This window comes from Pithys albifrons, chromosome 7, assembly GCF_047495875.1.
Source record: "Pithys albifrons albifrons isolate INPA30051 chromosome 7, PitAlb_v1, whole genome shotgun sequence".
In the NCBI taxonomy this organism is placed as follows: domain Eukaryota; kingdom Metazoa; phylum Chordata; class Aves; order Passeriformes; family Thamnophilidae; genus Pithys; species Pithys albifrons.
The window spans coordinates 45,525,788-45,542,908 of NC_092464.1; the positions used below are offsets into that span (position 1 = coordinate 45,525,788).

At 36.5% G+C, this 17,121-nt stretch overlaps 1 protein-coding gene across 4 annotated transcripts in view; it reads left to right on the forward strand.

Moving 5' to 3' along the window:
* The window catches only part of ULK4 (unc-51 like kinase 4), a 205,180-nt gene that overhangs the window by 70,170 nt on the left and 117,889 nt on the right, over positions 1–17,121 (forward strand). For all 4 annotated transcript variants that reach the window (XM_071561347.1, XM_071561350.1, XM_071561349.1 and 1 more), the window contains 3 exons: positions 3,714–3,765; positions 3,865–4,009; positions 8,762–8,854. In XM_071561347.1, the coding sequence (XP_071417448.1) occupies positions 3,714–3,765; positions 3,865–4,009; positions 8,762–8,854 (290 nt within the window). The remainder of the gene's footprint in view (positions 1–3,713; positions 3,766–3,864; positions 4,010–8,761; positions 8,855–17,121) is intronic.

Below are 17,121 nucleotides of genomic sequence, written 5' to 3' on the forward strand. Positions count from 1 at the left end.
CTAAAGCTTAATTAAGGGAGCTATGTTTTTACTATGGGTAACATTAACCACACTAAGGTAAGTTCTGTGGCCTTGAGAAGAGAGTCAAGCTATCCATGTAAACATAGCCTGAGTTGTAGGGGATAACAGGTAGCTTTGGTTATATGCTTGTTCATTAATACAGGGTGGCTCCATGTTTTGTTCAGTAGTTGAATTATTCCTTGCTGACTGGCACAAGGGGATGGACGTTTAGTTCTCCACCTTCGTTCTTAGGGGGTACCTCCCAGGAAATGGGGATTAGTGTAGTGGATCCTCTCACTGTGAGTCCTGCTTTAGAGTTGGTACTTGTGGAGCTTGGACTTTGATCAGTTTTTAAAAATTTAGGTATTTTAAGACAGATGCCTTGCAAAGATGTGTTGCAACATGTGCTACTTATAATGAATTCAGAAAAGGGGGGTGACAGAACTGACTGATGGTACTAAATTATTCACAGAAGTGAAAATTAAAACTGACAGAGAAATGGCAGAGAGTTTCCTTCACATAGTGAAAGAAAAGTAAAATTACCTGCCATTCAATACGATAAATGTCAAATAACACACATGGGGAAAATAATTTCAACTATGCATATGCAGTGTCAAACTCTAAACTACTTGTAACTGTTCTGGAAATCCTTTAGCATCGTTTTTTATGGAAATTACAGCTTTCCACTCAGCAGTAATCAGAAAGACAGCTAGATTATTAGAAATGACAAGTAAAAGATCAGACAAAAAGGCAGAAAACATCACTTGCTGTGGTAAGTCTGTGATACTCAAGCCTTGGATACTGAATGCAGTTGTGGTCATTCACTCTCAGAGGGAATGAAGCTTTTCAAGAAAAAGTACAGCGTGATAGTGCAAGGAGGGTCTGAGAGGATAAGAACTTCAGCTTGCAAAAAAAAGACTCCAGAGCATAGCACTGCAAATGGCATGGGAAAGTGGATTTGGAAATAATTATTCATATTGTAAAATGAGAATATGTGGTTATCAAGTTAGCTGTGTTAAAATAAGTGCAGATGTGTCTTTTCAAAAGGCATTATGGAAGAGTAAAATTCAGTGCCATAGGTATGGCAGGTGCTGAAAGTATAAATACATTGAGGATAGAATTGGACAAATACATGGAAGAAAAGGTTAAAAGCAGAAGTACAGATATAGCATCACCCTAGAAAGTGTCTTATAACAGCTACTTTATTAGGAACTAGAGTTGTGCTTTATGTTTGGTCTGTTTTTCCTACTCTTTCCCTACTCCTTTGAAGTTGTCAGAGGATTACCAGGTTTGAGCTGTGTTTTGTTTGGTCCTGTACACAGGTATTGTAGTTCGGAGATGTGAATATGGTGTGGATGGAAGTGTCTGGTATTTCATTGCTATTTGGGTACTGATAACAGCACAGCCCTTGAGTGCCATCATTACAGAGTTCTACAACAGTGACTTTGTGCAGTTGGACGTTTATCACGGCCTGGATATCAGGCTATTTAAAAGATGGTGGGCACTCATACCATATACAGCTATGATCATATTCAACTTCTCTAGTCTGTTTAGACTTAGAGTATTTCCTCATTTTTAAAGCAATCTTAAGTGATAAAAGCTGAGACAAGAAAAACCATATCTGACTATCTTCATGCATATATGGAGTTTTGATTCCATGTGGATGTGAGCAGCCATTTAAGAAGAAATGAATCTTTGAGTATTTTCCTAGTTGTATCACTGCCAAAACACTAATACCATGCTTCTCTATACATAAGTGATAGAAACATTTGTAATTTACTGGTGAATTTATTAAATATATTTTGTGTACTATTATGCTAAACAGTTTGCCAAAATTGAAGCTTGTGTTAGAAAAATTTCAGAGAAATCTACTACAGTATTTAATACCTAAAGAATCTTCTTTGCTGTGCCAGCTGAAAATATATTTATCTTAGAAAAAACTTATGACTGGCTTAACTGCATTCATTAATGTGGAGAGACTGCTGTTAATACTAGATTAAAGTGCAAGAAGATTTTAAGTGTTAGGAATTGAAGTTGCATCATAGTGCTGTGTACTGTCATCTTAATCGGTGTAAGTCTGAGTCAATGCTGCTGCTGTTGAGTGATTCATAATATCCAGGGACCTGACGTTGCTTCAGATAATCGAGAGCTGCTTCTTTTCCTCTTTTCTGTCTCATGCCTTTAATTTACCACTTACATGTGCCTCTTCATTTGAGGAATATTGCAGTGGGTTGAATTGGACTGTAAGATCTTAAGTACATACCTTTTTTTTTTTTCCTGCCTCACTGGTGTGTTATAACTGATACTGTTGTGGAACAGCTCAGAAACCTGCACTACTGGAGTTGTTGGAATGCAATGTAGTTTTGTTATTTAACTGAAAAGACTATGAAATATTTCAAAATTATGAAGTGTTACATAAGTCACTACATCTATGTTATACAGGATTATCTATATAGGTCTTGCTATTTGTACTTGCAAGAGTAGTTTAACTTCTAAGCAGAATCCTTTCACCTCTTTTATTGAAACATGTAACAAAGGCATTTTTAGTAGTTTTTTTCAAAGGTGAAATGTCAGAGATTAATTTAACAAAGTCCACCAGCCACCAATGAAGTAGTTGCCAACTGCAGTTATTGCTGGCTGGAGGTGAACTTCATTTAGTGATCTTTCTCATATTTACTTTCAAATTGTATAGATGTTTCTTATTAGTAGCTTCATACATCTAGGGAAATTTTATCTTCTGGTATTAATTACTAAAACAAAACACATGGGGGATTATAACACAGTCCTTTTACACCAAATTCTGTCCACAGTGTAGGGAGAACCCACACAGCAATTTGATTTGTAAAAATAAATCCAAGGAGAAGGTGTGCGTCCGTAATTCATGCTTAAAAACTGCAGAGCTGTCCATCCATCTTAGCCTGAAAACCAAAGCATGTCCTGTCTAAATAAATTATATTTTAACAATGATTTAAGGCTTAGCAATTCTCTTACAGAGAATAATAATAATAATACACTATTTTTGTAATTGAGTTATAGCCTAGTTTGACATTGGTTGATTTCCAGTGGAGCTAAACTGACTAGTCCTGTGACAGATGTTAAATTTGTAACGATACCCTTGTGGACAATTAAGAGTTGACTGGTTTATATTTTTTCATACTGACCATCTTATGTATGTGAGTTCAGATTTTAGTGAAAGACTGTGTATTACCAGAATGGAAGAAGTTAAAATTTTTTCAAGAATCTATATTTAATAGATTTTTAATTTAATTTAATAGATTTAATTTTTATTTAATTAGAAGCAGTACATCTTTCCTGATGTATCTTAATTCTGTGCAGTTCTGTTTTAGAAGGATTTTTCTTCTGCACTTTATTCAATGATTAGTTTATGGATTAAAGCATCAGGATTAAGATATTCTAATGCTTCTTTTTCATGCACGGAATTCTGTATTTTAAATTAAAATTCCCTGTCAATGAATTTGACCAAAGTTGTTTTCTACCTAAAAGTGCATTAATGTCTGTAACTGGAGGCAGTTTACTGGAGAAAATTGAACGTGGTGGCTTAATAAGTGTGATTATGGATGGAATTCCATGATTATTCATCTCTTTGATTAAGGGCTGTAGCAGTGGAATAAACACAGCTGTTAGTGTATGTCTGTTCTGTTTTTTTCCTCTGTGAATAATCTAAGCCAGATCTTTCTAATTCTGTGGGTTAGGTTGAAGACTGTATCGTCCCACCACTGGTTTCTTTGGTCCACAGTCAGAATGGTAAGTACATGGGCACATCAGATACAGTTTCCCTGAATTCCACATTTGGCTGTAATTATGCTTCAGTGTGGTCACATTCTTGGCACCTTCCTTTTCAAGTGGAATGGAGACTCTTCAGCCTGCGGCTGCTCTCAGAAACCACATCGCTGCTTGTGAGCCACGAGGCCATGGCCGAAGAGAAAGGGGAGAGCCTCGACTCAAACAGCAAGCTTCTGTCCCTCATTAGAGAGTTACTGCTGCCTCAGTAAGTGTAACACTGCTCCTGTGATGGGGAATAACCTGATCCTCAATCCATTCTGACAGCGTACTTGTTTAACTACCCTTTTATGTTTAAATGGGAAAGCCAAAAGAGGAATAGCAATTAACTGCTGCCACAGTTCTCTGCACAGCATGTCCTTCTAGGTTTATTTAGTATTTTGTCATATACAGCACAAACACAACTTCTGTGTGACACTCATTTCTGATTCTGTGCCTCTGGCAGTTCTTGGAGCAAAGCAGGACTACCTTTAGCTTTTGGGCTGTGATTTAAATACTCCTCTTTGTATCACTAATAAAGTTAGACCATTCCAACCACAACATCTTTTTGTCTGTTTTGGATATTGTGCCTTCATGTAAGATGTTCTGATATCATATGCAATGGCATATAGCTTTTTTAAGAGGAATAGTACATCATGGATTAATCCTCCATGGTTTACCCAGATGTGGTCTGGAATGTCATTTATGAAGTCTATGCTCAAATGAGGCCTCTTATTTCATGCTGACTTGCAGGTGAGCATGAAGACAGCTCTCTGTGTAATGCACATGCTGACTGTAACCTGGTAACATCTGTGAGCAGAGGGAAGGAAAGCATGAACATGAGCTGAGTACAGTAGTGATGAGTCATCGTTCACAGTTTACCTTATTCTAATAATAGTACAGTGTATTTTCATGTGTGGTCCTCAAAAGTGATGAATACTTAGCTGCCCTAAGTGAGAAAATTGTTCCCCACCCCTACATTAAATAAATAGAAGAAGGCTGAAGGAATGGGTGCTGGATTATGATCAGAAACATAGTGCCCTCTCCAAATATGAGACTCTCTTTCCTAATTGAATAATGCTCTTACAGTTTGAGGACCAAAGTTTTATCAATGCAAGATGTGTAAACTTTTGTCTATGACAGAGAATTGAAAGGACATCTTAAGGGTTTAGAGAGAAACTTTCATACCTTCTTTCACATTTTTTTCCCCTGTGAAATACAGAATGTATCAGTACAAATTAAACTGGAAACATTACTTTTAAAATAGACTCTATGCATTATTAAAAGCTGTCAGATATTTTTCTTCAGATAAGAGACCTGGAATCTAGGGAGACAGTTCTGTCCTTGCTCTTGAACTTGCCTTTGTCTATCTTGCCCATGAAACATGCCCTTTTTACACAATGTTTTTTGTTGACCTGAAGGACGTGTGTTTGGAGGGTGTGCCAGGCTAATTGCAAACTGGAAGGAAAACAGCCAGTACGCTCCTGTGTCTGACCTTGTTAGCTCCACTGAGTGGCAGGGCTTTTTGGTCTGAGACTAAATATGGTCTTATGTTGGGGACTGCACCTGTGCCATCTTTACATGCTTTATGTTGTATGAAAGTCTGAAAAAGGGTCTTGCAACAGCTCAGAATCTTGGTTCCAGGCTTTAAGATTCAGTGTAACCTACTGTAAAGATAAGGTAAAGCTCTATCCCAAGGTGTGTGGGTTACTTGAGAACTCAGAACATCTGAAGGCGGAAGAGGTGTTTGCTGATGTTTAGTCTTTCTGTTGCTGGGTAAAGGCTGGGACAGGGTGTGACTCAGCTGGAGACAGTCAGGAGAGGGGAGATATGTGATGGCTCTTTGTTCATGGGCAGTCTGTGTGGGAAAGTGGGTTTTTCTACCCCTTTTGAGTCTACTGAGAACTGTTGGATATGGAAGACAGGAACATTCAGGTTTAATATGTGATGTTCTTTTTATGAAATAAAATATCTTTCATTCCTATAAATATTTTCCTCAAATTAATTTAAATGTGAAACTTACCCTCAAAGTAGAATGAGGGTCACTGTGCATGAAATATAAATGGACTTAATTTTGAGGTAAATGCAGGAGTGTGGTGATTACTATTTTTTTCTCACCTTCTGCATCATCAATAAAATGGTAATTTCATTAAATATTTGTGCATTTATAGATCAGAATGTTAGCTTCCTTGTAGGATTTTGATTGAATTGAATAAAATAGTGTCATCAAATTTCAGCTTACTGAAAGGTTATTTGCCTGAGCATTTCATAACCAAAATGAAACTTGCAGCTGTAGACAATGAATACATGGCAAATGCGTTGTATCCAGCTCTATTTCATTTTAATTCTTACTATTCAGAGTTATATATAATTTGAAAATTGAGCCAGAACCAACAAAATAGAGGAATGTGTAAATAAAGTTTTATTTCATTTATGTAGGTTGTTCTTAGTAGGCTGCCAGGCCAGTTCTCCAAGTACAAAGTCCAGAAGACGACGTAATGTTCAGTCTTTTTTAAGAGCTTAGGAGAGTTAATATCCCTAGATCTTTTGGTCCTTTTGTCATGATTGTTTGTAGAAAAGTTTGACAAAGTAACTCCTTAGTGTGTAGTATTGGGAGTTTACAGAACCTCTTTAAAATATCTTCTACTGTTACTAAACTGTTTGGTGTTTTGAAGTGGCAGCAAAATCCTCTGATGGCTCATTCATTTAATAAAGTATCTCAAGCACAGAGTATTTTCCCTTCAGAGAAGATTCATAGCTCCTAATGGCCTTTATTCAGGCAATGTGTTTATATTAATTGCTAAGACATTGACTGTAGTAATCTGCCTTTTCTCATGTGGTATTTGGTTTGATGGATCACTGCACCTCCCTTAGAAATATCCTTTACTAATATTGTCTTGGGGAAGGTGAGAATTGAGTTTCAAGGAAAAGGAAATAAAGCGACTTTTTTCTTGAACCTCGAGGAATTAGGATGCTAAGTATGCTAAGTAGTGATAGTGTCTCTCAAATGTAACATACAGAAGGCTGGAAATTGTTTAAAGTGGAGCTGTTTAGGGAAGGTATTGATGTGTTTATATAAACAAGTATATTGCCAAGTGTCACATTTTTAAGCTAGCATGGTTGATTCATTCATTACTCCTATTAGGAATTACTGTTTTGGAGACATAAATCCATGTCTTATGCAACAAGCAGATGATTTCTGGCATCTGAGTCACCTGATAGCACCTTTGCTTGTCTTGGAAGATTTAGTCACAGACTTGGCAAAAAAAATTGCAAATAGGCCCATTATGTTTGGTAGGAATATGTGTTGCTTTCGAGATCAGGGTCTACTAATGTGTTTCAGTGTTTTCTTCTTTTATGAAGGAAGAGACTTTTTAATCACCACTGGGAAATAGTTTTCTTTGGGGAACTGGGATCTGTTACTTGTAAAAGAGAGATTCTAATCACTGAAGACGTGAAGCTGATCATTCTGTAGATACTGTGATGTGTTTGCAACTCTACAGCGGCACACTGAAGTCGGTGTGTGGTGGCCGTAATGCATTGCCTGTGGGCGTTGTGCTTGTGTAGGAATGTTACCCCCTTTTCTGTTACACATGAAGAGGTTTATGCATTCTATGCTATTACTTCCGCATGTTTAGGGTAGCACTATTTGTAATCAAAAGCTGTGTTTTGACCTGAGTTTGGTTTTCCATGCTTACTTGTCTCTCACTTCCATCATTGTATTTTACTGCCATCCAGCTACATTCTGATTTAAACCCAATAAAATTATGCCTGTTTGTTGGGTGAGCATCACTGGAACGTCAGTAGCAACAATAAGGTCTATTTTGTTTTCAGCAGCCTGTTCCCCCCTTATCAAGATTTCCATGAGGTGATATTTGGAATTGTTTTGAAGAGGTTTTTCTTTTATTTTCACTGCCATAGCTCTCAATAACTGTTCTTTTGTAGTATTTTTATATTGTTCTGTTCCACATTACTTGGCAAATGGAAGTATGGTGTAGTGAAAGCAATATTTTTTTGAAATTTGAGATAAAATATAAAGCAAATGTGATTTTTTTTCAATTTTGACAAAATATCACTATGTAGACAAAATATAGAGCTTAATGAAATATAAGCTGTTTTATCATTTTCCTCAGCACCCAATAAATCTTTTGCCTAATATTTTGATGCTTATTTTCTACTTTTCTTGAAGATAAAATTTTTTTATATATTAAATATTTACTATAGATTAATGAGTCATATGCATGTAGACAAGGTTGATGTTTTATAAATATATTTCATAGTTATAAAATATGCATGCGTTATATATACAACCTGCGTATAAATATATGCATATATATATATACACAAGTGTATATATTGTTACATATTTTGCAATTATGTATCTCCCTCTAAACTTTTTATTAATGCTGCTTTTAAAGTCAGTCTGATGGTGGCTTTAAAATACTCTTTGTAAGCAAGCCTTGTTGCTCTGTACAAGTCCAAACAGCATTGTATTTCCCTTGTGGTTACTATAAAGTTCGGGGCAGTCCCGTGGTGTAAAGGAGAGCACTCTGGACTCTGAATCCCAAGGACGTGAGTTCAGGTCTCAGTGGGACCGTCCCCTGGCAGTTAAAGCCTCCCTGCCATCCCATCCCATCAGATCTCGGATGCTCAGCAGGGTCAGCCCTGGTCAGTACCGGGGGCTGTGACAGTCCCGAGGACTTCACTGTCACTGTCCAAGGTCACTCGGCCGTGGCAGATGGACCTCGGGACTGAAACGGTAGGGCCAGTTCTGTGCACGCTGTGCCTGACCTAAAAAATCCACTGTGCAGGCTGGAAGGGCACATGGGGAGAGCCCTGCCCAAATCTACATTCGCGAAGTCTGCATTATAAAGTTTGGAAATAGGAAATGATGCATTTTTAATATCAACTTTTTTGACATGAATCTCTTGACTTTTTTTTTCCTCTCACTGTTTCTGCCTCTTCTGCCCTTGCCTTTCAGGTACGAGCACATCCTGCTGGCTCCAGACCCTGTACCAATGTATGCTCTGAAGCTGCTGGTGGCCTTGACTGAGCACAGCCCTGCTGCTGTGAGGTGAGACAACTACAGATTCTCTGTTGTACTGCGTTCTTTCTGTTTCAATTTCTGTTCTCCTATTAGGAATTGGTAATAACACACCTCACTATCGTACTACTTTGACTAGCACTTTGATTTAGAAAATCCTTGGAGAGTATTTGCTACAGAACACAAGCTTACTTTTTTGTGTCAATTTTATATGATCCTGGTTATTTTAATATGGATTTAGCCAATGAACCACTAGAGACAAAATTGTAAGAATTTTAGCATTAAAATTATCCTCAAAATATAAAAAACACCCAAAATGCAAAGCATTATCAAAACGCTATTGTCCAAGTAAGCATATTTGTAGCTAGGACTAGGTGATGTATTTGTTAAAGGTTTACACCAGTTAATTAACTTGTAAGGTAGTCAGTTTTCCTGCAGATATTCCTACCTATTAATGTTCCTCAATATGAATTTTAATATTTGGTGTAGGTACCCTTGGTATGTTTAGAAGTATTTAATTATCTCTTTCTTCTTGTTTAGAGTGTAATGGGAAAAAAAAGTGGCAAAGAAATTAAACTGTGTGAGTAGATAATAATAAGGAAGCACCTCTCGATCTTCCTGGATATGCCTGGAAAATCTGGTTGTTCTTGCAGTCACTGTTGCAGTCCTTGGTGTCTGACAGTGTTACAGCCAAGAGGTTGCCAAGCATTCTAGTGTCTTGCTTTGGTTGATCAAAATGAGCACAAGAGGAAAAAAAATGTAAGAAAGGAAATCTAATTTGTTTTCCCACTTTTTATTACAGAAGATCAAACATCCTCTTTTAATCTTTTATGATGCTATTGGGAATGGTGCCTTAATATACCAAGTACAAATGAACTAGGAAATAGGGAGATTTTAAGTGTTTTGGATTGTATAGAATAGTTTTATTGTAAAGAAGCTGTTTGTGCTACTACAGGATTTTCTGTATTATAGAAACAAGGAGAACAGTTTTCCACTTTTAGAATTAGCCCACAGATATTCTAATACTCTGAGTTATAAAGAATATTTCTGTATCTTGAACAGAACATTTCCTCTCCCTACTGAATTCTCTTTATTTGAGGAATCACATGTGTTTACTGTTGTGCTCAATGTAGGAGAATTTTGGGTGCACACTCATCCTCAGGGTCATCTGGCACCAGACAGAAATTCTTTTCTTAGTAGTATTAAAGAGCAGCTCTGGATATTCAACAAACTATTAATAATTTTAAATACCAGTTTATCCAGAGCTGTCATCTAAGGACTGGCTACCAGAATCCAGATTCCCCATCTGTAATCGTTCTGTTTCTCACGTCTTACTGGTCCTCTTCTTTTACTTTCACTAAATGGTTTGTCTGGCAAGGTTTCTGAAGGAGTGCAGTTCAGGTAATCCCTTGGGTTTGTCTTCTCCCTGATTCTTTGGCTTCCCAAAAACTTTTGATTGAAGTAGCCAATGTTCCAAAAACATGGCAGAGGTGAATAATATATTCATATTTATACAAACTGCTAGCGAATGAAATGGAAACCAGGTGCAAGCTTTGGTGAACACCCTCTCAAAATTGGTTCTGTTTTGGTTTGATGGCTAATTAATCAGCTCCCATGGAGGTTAGAATTACTCAAGGCATATGCTCCCTTTTGCCCCTTTCGTTAGAGAGATGGAAAGTATCTGCAAAAAATACGATGGGAAGTAAATAAATAACATTGGACACAATGTGGGATTTAATTTGTTCTTTGTGGGAAAACTCTAGAGAGATGGAAAGTATGTACAAAATATGCAATGGGAAGTAAATAAATAACATTGGACACAATGTGGGATTTAATTTGTTCTTTGTGGGAAAACTCTACTGTGTTTTAGTATTGATGAGAGCAGTGTAAGTCAGTGCACTGAGTCTCTGTGGCTTCTCCAAGCTTACACTTTATCAATGCCTGGCTTTCAAGGCTGGATACTTTCACCTGTGACTTTAAATGAATAAAAATGGTGGTAACAAATCAACTGTAAAATGACAAAATGTTAAGTTAGAATTTAATTTACTGTTTCCATGTCTTTCACAAATAGCTGTAATTAACATTATTTTGAAATAAAATATGAATTGGGAGGAGAATGAGGGCTACTGTGAATTTATTTAGTTTGTTCCATATGATAGCTTGTTCTCAGACTTGTTTACCTAACACATTCTCTCTTTCTTTCTGTGTCTCTTTTAATTCCACCAGTTTTATTGTATCTCATGCTTTTTGGTCTTCTTCCCATCAGCTCAGACTTTACCAATGTGGTTCCTGACAGAGGCATTTGAGCATTTGAGCAGTTCTTACTTTAGCACTTGAAAGGAGACAGATGCACTCTGTTTTTTTGTTTCATTTTTTTCATAGCTGATACTGTAAGTGATACCAGAGGAGAGAGACTTCATCTTCTTTTACCATTTTTGGATGCTTCTGTTTTCTATTGCAGGCTATTTATTATATAAAGCATAGACACAGATATTCAAATACTATTATATTTTCAATGTCTTTTTAGCTTATGATGTAATATGCTAATTACAGTACCTATTTTTAATGCTTTTAATTAGCATTTTGTAATAGTATTAAAATGCTTTATAATCTTTGCCATTGCTCCACTGTTGAGGTAATTTTGAACATTCTCTATTATGGAAGCTCTTCCACTGTATTACTTTTCAATTTAGCAGCAAAAAACTCTAGTGATATCCCATGAGTGTGCTGCAGAATTAGATCTCTCACAAACATAAGTTCCCTCTGGTGTAAGGTGGTAGGTGTGAAAAAACCCAGCTTCAGTGTGTTTCTGGACATCTGATCATATGAGTGTCCAATGACAATCCAGTTTTAAAAAAGGGTGAAGGTTTTCTGTTCAGTTTTGACCTTAATGGATTAGAGTGTAAAATCAGGTGTTTCCCTTTTGTCCGTTTTTACATCACACAACAATTGCTATGTGATACCTCACTTAGTTTGTTTACAAACATAATAGCAGATACTGGAAGGATGAGCTTTGAACAGAATTTTGTCCATCAGTTGCCTATTCTATACCTGGGTCAAAGCAAACAGTGTTTGGAGAGTGTTAGTAATTGTTAGTTAGTAGTGTCTGTTGTGGCTCTCCTAAACACCTGTTGCCTTGTCTTTGAGAATTTTTAGTGTTTTGTGATAAGAAAAATTGTGAACATTAAAACCAGTGTGAGAATTACTGGCAGAGTTCAGATTTAGCTATTTTGAGACTGCTGATTTTAAAAGAAATCACTGATATTAAGGAAACTTCCAGCTTCAGTGGTTGATCTCTGGACTATTGCAGAAGGGTTTGTAATCAAAAGATAATCAGTTGCACCTGCCCAGGAGATGGACTTTAAGATAATTAATTGCACCTGCCCATGAGATTAACTTTACACCCATTGGCTGAGGGGCTCTTCACCCCACCCCTTCTCTGGGGTATATGAGCACAGATTCAAGTGATTAGGAATGAGTGGGCACTGGGAATGAGCTATGAGGGCAATAAAGAGCACACCTATCTCCCATAGACTGGTGAGTCTGCTTCCCTTGCTGCTATACTGCACTACTGGAAATTTGGACTAGTTTTTTTTTCCCCTGTTAATTGCTCTTGGTGGATTGTACTTGCGTGAACAGTTGTTGAAGGAACAGAACTTCTCACAAGTGAAAGCAAATGTCTGCAGCAAGGTGAGATCTGATTTAACAGTGCAAAGTCTGTATCCAAAAAGAGCAGTATCATAAGATACCTTGTCCCATTGTGTGTTATCAACTTAATGGGTAAGTTATGTGGATAGGTAGGAAGTCAGACATGATCTGTTAAGGGCTGGGGATTTCTTTTTTCCTGCTTTGAGTCTTTTATGCTGTTTTGTTGTGGTTTGTAATGATCAGATTGCTAGTTTTTTCTAGTAGTAAGGAGGAGTTGATATGAATTTCTTAGTTTCTGTTAATCTGGTATACCAGTTAGCTGCTCTTAAATGTTTTGACTATTGTAAGGTATTCTATACTGTGATACTCCAGGAAACATTTCTGGATCTAGATTTTTAGCTTGTCTTTTGGCCTTAGAGATAACCTTGGGAAATGTAGCTGTGTGCTGTTTTATGCATCTACTTGGCTTACCTTTAGTCAGAAACTCATACCATTTGATGACATTAATATATCTGGAAACTAAACTTAAGCTGTGGAGTCTGGTTTTTATGCCTTGCTAAAACAAACGTTTTTGGTTGTAAGGAAGGGAGACAGCAAAGGTAAGAGAGAAGAGGTGAGAGGAATGTGAGATATTGCTTTAGATAATAATCATGGGAGTGGGACACATTCCAGTGTTCTGTTATTAAGGTCATTTCCTGAGGGAGAAACACTTATCTAAAAGCTAATGGTGTGACCCTTCTTAGATTTATGGCAAAGGACAGGGAACCAAATTAAGGAACCTTCCCCACCTCCTGTCCTTAAAATAGATTTCCCAGGCAAATTTTAGGTACTGCTTTAAAAAAGGGGTAAAGGTGTCAGGAAACAAAACAGGAAGGTGTTGAAGAGCAACAACAACAAAAAATCTTCTGCTTCTAAATGCTGTAGATATAGTACCTGTGAAGATAATATCAACCTTGTACATCACAGCAGATTGTCTTGACTAATTCAAGTAACTATCATAGTGTCTTTGGAATCATCCAAGAGTGGTCTAATTTCAAACTTCATTCGTGCTACTGTTTGTACTATGCATTAGCTATTAAAGACCATTAAAGGGAGTTCCAGCAGATTCTGAAATGGTCTATCCTTGCCCTTGACTTTAAAAAGCCAAAAAAAACCAAACTCCAAAACAAAACCAAACTCTTTGGAGTTCAGTTGGTGCTTTTAATTGTCTTATGTTGGTGGAATTGCGGTTCAGTTCACAAGCACTGTTAGTTTGTGCATAGATTGTTTTTGAACCTGCTCTGGTTTCTTTGCCGTACCAGAGGACCAGTGCATCAGTGTTTGTTTTTCCAATTCATTCTTGTGAGCTTGTATTAATTGCTTTAAAAGCTCTTTATTCCTCTCGTTAGTCATTTTAATTTCCTAGTTGAAGGCTGAAATGCTCACTTTAAAAAGTAGATCTATTTGCTTCTAAATTACTTCTCTGTTTTTATGTGTTTTCTTGTTTTCTGTAATGACTATGAATAAATAAAATGGAGCAGTTCTGATAACAGGTAAGCCTTAGGGCCTAGTCCAGCAGAACTGAGCAGCAGAATTGCATGTTAGAGATGTACAGCACTAGTGAGGAAATTACAATGCAGATGGATTGAAAGAGATTGCCAGTGGATGAAAACTGTTTCATTAGAACCTTAGGGAATGTTTATGTAGATTTAGAACCTGATTTTGATTATGCTAGTTTCACATCTATGAAAATTGAGTTGTAAAAACACTGATTTTCTTATTAGCAGAGTAATGCTAATATGAAACACCAAAGAATTTGTATGATCTTTGCTATTCCTATTTATTGGTGTAATATTTGCACGTAGGCTGCTTTATTGAAGGAAGGCTTGCCCAGAAACAGACTCTTGAAGTGGGAAGTTGTGTGTCAGCAGTAACAGTGTTGTCAAGTCACATATCACTGTAACTCATATCAAAGGCAGTGGTCAGAGTTCATTATTGCAAGTGAGTTCTCACAGTCTAGTCATGTACAGCCTGTAATACTAATCACCGGTTTTAATGTGAAACACAACTCCTCAGAGTTACATTTTATAAAAGCTCCCCTTTAGGAAAGAAATTAGCTATTAACCTTAAACCTGTAATTTTGTTTCCTCTTTTGTGTTGCTGATCAATTACTGGATGTCTAAACTGCAAAAATGTGAGACTAATATTTGATGTTGCTGTTAAGTGAATTTTTGAAAAGTATCATACTGAAAGGTTCACATATTTATTCTTTTAATGTAAAGCTTTAAAAAGAGGAGAAAATGCCATTAATTCAGGGATATTTTTACTTTCAATAATGAGTTTTTGCCTTTGTGAATATAAAAAAAGCAGATAATGGGGAAGAGTCAGCAGATTGGGATGCTACAGTTGGAGCTGCAGACTTGAGTGAGTTCAGTTCTGCCACAAATTCCCTGTTTGGTATGAGGCAAATCTAAGCCACTGTCCAGTCCATTCTCTTGTGCCAGAAGGTGCCCGGAGAAGAATATGGGAAGGAGTTAAGTGAGGGGAATGCTTTCTGGAGGCTTCCTCAGGTTGTTTTTCTCAGAAGCCATGTAAGAATTCATGGTGTTCTGTAGATAGTAACTACTGAGGAGTAATTTTCATTTCATTTATGTGGGTTGAAAATATATTTGACAAATAATAGTTATTCTGTAGCATAATCACATGGATACAAAGATTTATCATCTTCAGATATTTTCTTGAAATTTCTTTGTCTGATCTGGCACTTGCCACTTAATTTGATGTCCTACAGTGAATAAAGAAACACACTACTTCATAAATGTCTAGAATATTGTCTCCTTTAATTGTGCCTTTGCAATCTGAACAATCATGCTTATTTATTAAGACCCTTTAGTAGGAGTTCTTATAAAATACATTCTAAAAGCTCGAGCATACTCTATCAACCAGCTGACCAAATTCTTCAAAAAATTTTCATGGATTTGACATTTCATTCCTTGAACCTTGGTGTCTCTGTTCTTGCTTTGTGCATGTGCACCAGTTCTGCTCTTCAGAATACTTTCTGCTCATTTGTTCAGCTTAGAATGTCTGTAATACCCAGATTTTCACACCCCCAATCCAACTTTTCTTTAAAGCTTGCATCACGTTTTCCGTCTTCTAAATTTTTAAGCAAGCTGCCACAGAAAACCTTTGTTGTTCAGTGTCCTGCAGTAGGTTTGTGTTTTGAAAGAAAGTAATTTAGGGTATCTTAGAAAAACAGATCTTGTAAATTGTTGGAAAGCAAAATTGGAGGCATAATACCATTCTGAAAATGGTTAGTATATTAAAAATTCAGATTTTAATGATAGCAAGTCTTACAAAATAAGATGACCAGTTATTTTGAGCCAGTTATTTATTTATATGTAGGTTTAAATGAGAAGAAAATATTTAGTATTGTTATTTAGTATTCTGATTTGCTTATGTGTATCGTGTTGATTCTCTAGGTTTTCCAAACAAAGTAGGACCCAGTTTAATATACATTTTATTGAAGTCTATAAAGAACCAAACTAATTTTAGTTTAGAATATGAACATTGTATTAAATAAATTCCATACCTAAACTCCTCTTTCACTAGCTTTAAGACATCTCCTTTGTATGTAAGATAGTAATGAAGAGTGCAATAACTCTCCCTCTTGATCACATATATGCAAAGCTGGGATAAATCAGCTTTAAGCTTTGTCTTAATACAATGCTTAATGTGACCTTATGCTTTAGAAAAGTTCTGTGTGTAATTTTCCTTAAAGGCTGCAGCTATTTCTTGTTTCAGTCATCAAGGTTTGCAGGTGACCTTTAAGAAGAGCCATATTGGCTCTAGTTCTGCTTTAGCTTATTTCAGCAAAAGGTAAAGCTGACTTTGTAATGCTGTAACAATGGGGGCTGCTTGCAGGTTTTGGAAACAATTGTTTCATAATTTACCTTTACCACAAAAGCGTTTTTCTAGGTTTTGCCTAAAATAGGATTGCTTAGCTATTCTTGGTATTTGATTGTATTTTACTGCTAATGTGTTCACAGTTTAAATGCTGCTTATGTAGCAAAGTAAAAACGGCTTTTGCTGGGGTAAGTAATTTCAATAAACCCTAAGCATAAGTAGGTTTGTGCTGGCAAAACTTCATTTTTGATTGCTGTTGGAGTTTGTGGTGTTTAAATGGCCTTTTTTACATTTAGTATTGTTATACTCACATCAGCAAAATTCTGTTTTACAGGCATGGTCTAAGCTTTTAATTTAGTTCGTAGGTTTGGCTCTGCAAATGAACCTCAAATATAATAACTCTTCCTATCTACAGTGCTGGGACTCTCTTGTGAACTTGCTGTGCCCAAGGTGCCATAACTGTCTATCTATTAGATTGCCCAGAGGAGAATGGCTTTCATGTTGTCCTGACCTATGAAAGGAACTTGTTTCCATTGCATATGGGGCTTTCCCTCCCCCTCAACTTAATAAGAAGCAAAAATTGTCCTTAAATTCAAGCTTCGAAACATGGAAATAATGAATTTCTTTCCTTATGTAAACTCTTCTCTCTGCTGGGTGTAACGTTTCTGTATGCAGAAAAAAATGAACACATTTGTTTGAACAAGGCTGTTACTTACTTTTGTTAAAGGTGTATATATAGGTTCATAAAATAATACAGTTTTATTGTG